Raw genomic sequence first — 2,500 nt, 5'->3', positions numbered from 1 at the left:
GCATTCCACAGGGAGAGGATTGGTGGACTTCTTGAGCTGGTCCACGACAGTGTCGTTGAGGGGATCCTTGTTCTTCTCCAGCCAGCCACTGAGGTTGTAGGGCACAGTGCCGGCGTAGTGGACGATGGCGAAGTGGGCCTCCTTCTGGCCGGGCTTGGGTGGTTTCGGCTTGATGAAGTTCCCAGATTTTCCAAGATGATTGGTCTTCAGTTTTTCTTCAAACGACTTGTCTGTAGCTTTAGGGAACATAGACTCTTCCTCAAGAATGGCAAGAAGACCTAAAGGCTGCAAGAAATGAAAAGGCGTTAATAAATTCTTCGCTCGATAAATGTTAGTTTCTGTTACTCTGTGATAAAGCTCATAATGAATCAGAATATGGTTGCAAAGTAGGTACGTACGATTACTTTGAAATAAAAACAAAACAGATTCAGTCCCAAGAAAAACAAACCCTGTATATCAACCCTTGGAATATGGTTAACAGCTATTTGAGATACGCTAATGGATAGTTGCTCAGTAAGAAGAAAAGAGATGGGTTAGCAAAGTGCAAGATATACGAGGCCAATCCCGTAGTAGAGGGAAGCATGCCCTGGCACTCGATTACCTCCTCGTAGTTTCACCGGAGATCCGTAGATCCTTACCAGTCATGCTAATCGACTTTGCCGCTGTAGACGCAGTTCCTGTTGGACTACAGCATCACTTGGATGTGCACGTTGCTTGCTTTGAAAGGAAGGCATGCTGAGGAAGGGAATTTTTATTCTAGAATTAGGCTGTCCTTTTTGCCATTATGAACTAAGTGTATACTCCGAACCTGTAAATGAATACATAGATATCAGTGCAAATCTACATACTCAAGAACACAAAAGTCCATCAGAAAATGAATAGCTCTCCTGTCTCATAGACGATACTGGAGCATCAGAAGTAAGTGGCCGGGTCAGAAATGACGTCATAGTGTCTTCCCGAATCAACAAGACTTTCGAAAGAGAAAGCCTCCTCACACTCTTCAGGGTCAAGCTAGGGAGGTACATAACACTTGGCTTTCAAATATTTTTTTCCTAACTTAAGATTATTAGGAAGGTGTTCAAAATCCAGTCTCTGAATGTGATTTTGATGTTTGGGATAGAAGGAATATTAGTTTTTTTCAAGAGAACTTAGATGTTTAGTCAACAGGTTTAACAATGCTACTTTTTAAACGCCTTTGTCACACTGCTTCTACGTGTTTTTTTCAGCGGTAACAAAACCTTACAAGAAAATGGGGAAATGAGAAAAATGAAAAGTGTAATGTAATAAGTAAGAATATTTTTCCTGTGAAAATTCTTACCTAAAGTTCTTCCATTACCGAAAATCATGCTTTATACCTTTTCGAAGAGGTCGATACAGGCCTGCAGATCCATACCGAAGTCGACGAAGACCCAATTGATGCCTTCCCTCTTGTACTCCTCCTGCTCAAGCACGAACATGTGGTGGTTGAAGAACTGTTGCAACTTCTCGTTACAGAAGTTGATGCAGATCTGCTCGAAGCCGTTGAACTATATCGAGAAAGATATAATTATTGAATACATTTCAGACTTACCAACAGCCCAAAAATAAGATTAAGGAAATATTGCAACATTTATTTTCAGTTCCAGTTAATACATATTACTATGCAACTTACATCGAAGATCTCAAAACCAGCAATATCGAGCACACCGATGAACATGACGCGTTTCTGTCCAGTTTCAAGTGTGACGTTACACTTCCTCACGAGGAACTTGAAAACGCGGTCGTACAGAGCTTTGGAAAGAGCGCCGACGGAATAGAGAACCTGATTGACGTTCCTGCCCTGGGTGACGAACTCGGCACCGACCTTGATCTTTGGCTTGCACAGGTTCTTGTACAAATCAATGCCATCCACACCCAGCAGTTTACCAACGGTTTCGCCGACCTGGAAACATGTACAAAGTGAGGATAGCATGTCGCAAAAGACATGATATAAACTCAAGTATAGTTACTGCACTCGACATCTTTGCGAATTTCTATTACAGTACCTCAGTGCCATCGGCTTCAGCCTGCTCCTCACGACCCCTCTGCTTGAACTTCATCTCACCGAAGTGCATAACGGCGGCAGTACATCTGTAGAAGTTGTCGCGCTCGTCGTCGGAGAAGTTCAGGATGGTGAAAGCTTTCTGGATTAGGAGAAAAAAGAAAAAAATAACAATAACTTGATTGTACGTGCATTTGTGTGTGTGTGAATTTATATATATATATATATATATATATATATATATATATATATATATATATATATATATATATACATGTGTATATATGTGTGTGTGTGTGTGTGCATATATTTATATATATATATATATATATATATATATATATATTATATATATATATATATATTATATATATATATATATATATATATATATATATATATATATAGTATATATATATATATATATATATATATATATGTTATATATATATGTTATATATATATATATATATATATATA

General features: G+C 38.4%; 1 protein-coding gene across 1 annotated transcript in view; it reads right to left on the bottom strand.

The window, feature by feature from the left end:
- LOC147471852 (myosin heavy chain, muscle-like) overlaps nt 1–2,500 on the bottom strand; it is a 10,963-nt gene that overhangs the window by 4,510 nt on the left and 3,953 nt on the right. Inside the window, exons 8-11 of the mRNA XM_086536700.1 lie at nt 2,025–2,162; nt 1,652–1,921; nt 1,356–1,526; nt 1–285 (exon numbers count right to left, since the gene is read on the bottom strand). The exon at nt 1–285 is cut by the window's left edge and continues 43 nt beyond it. Of these exons, the coding sequence (XP_086392826.1) occupies nt 1–285; nt 1,356–1,526; nt 1,652–1,921; nt 2,025–2,162 (864 nt within the window). The remainder of the gene's footprint in view (nt 286–1,355; nt 1,527–1,651; nt 1,922–2,024; nt 2,163–2,500) is intronic.

The sequence above is a fragment of the Penaeus japonicus genome, unplaced genomic scaffold (genome assembly GCF_977035675.1).
Source record: "Penaeus japonicus unplaced genomic scaffold, GWHDUDI00000001_assembly GWHDUDI00000005, whole genome shotgun sequence".
NCBI classification, from domain to species: domain Eukaryota; kingdom Metazoa; phylum Arthropoda; class Malacostraca; order Decapoda; family Penaeidae; genus Penaeus; species Penaeus japonicus.
This window is presented reverse-complemented; position numbering and strand designations above follow the sequence as displayed.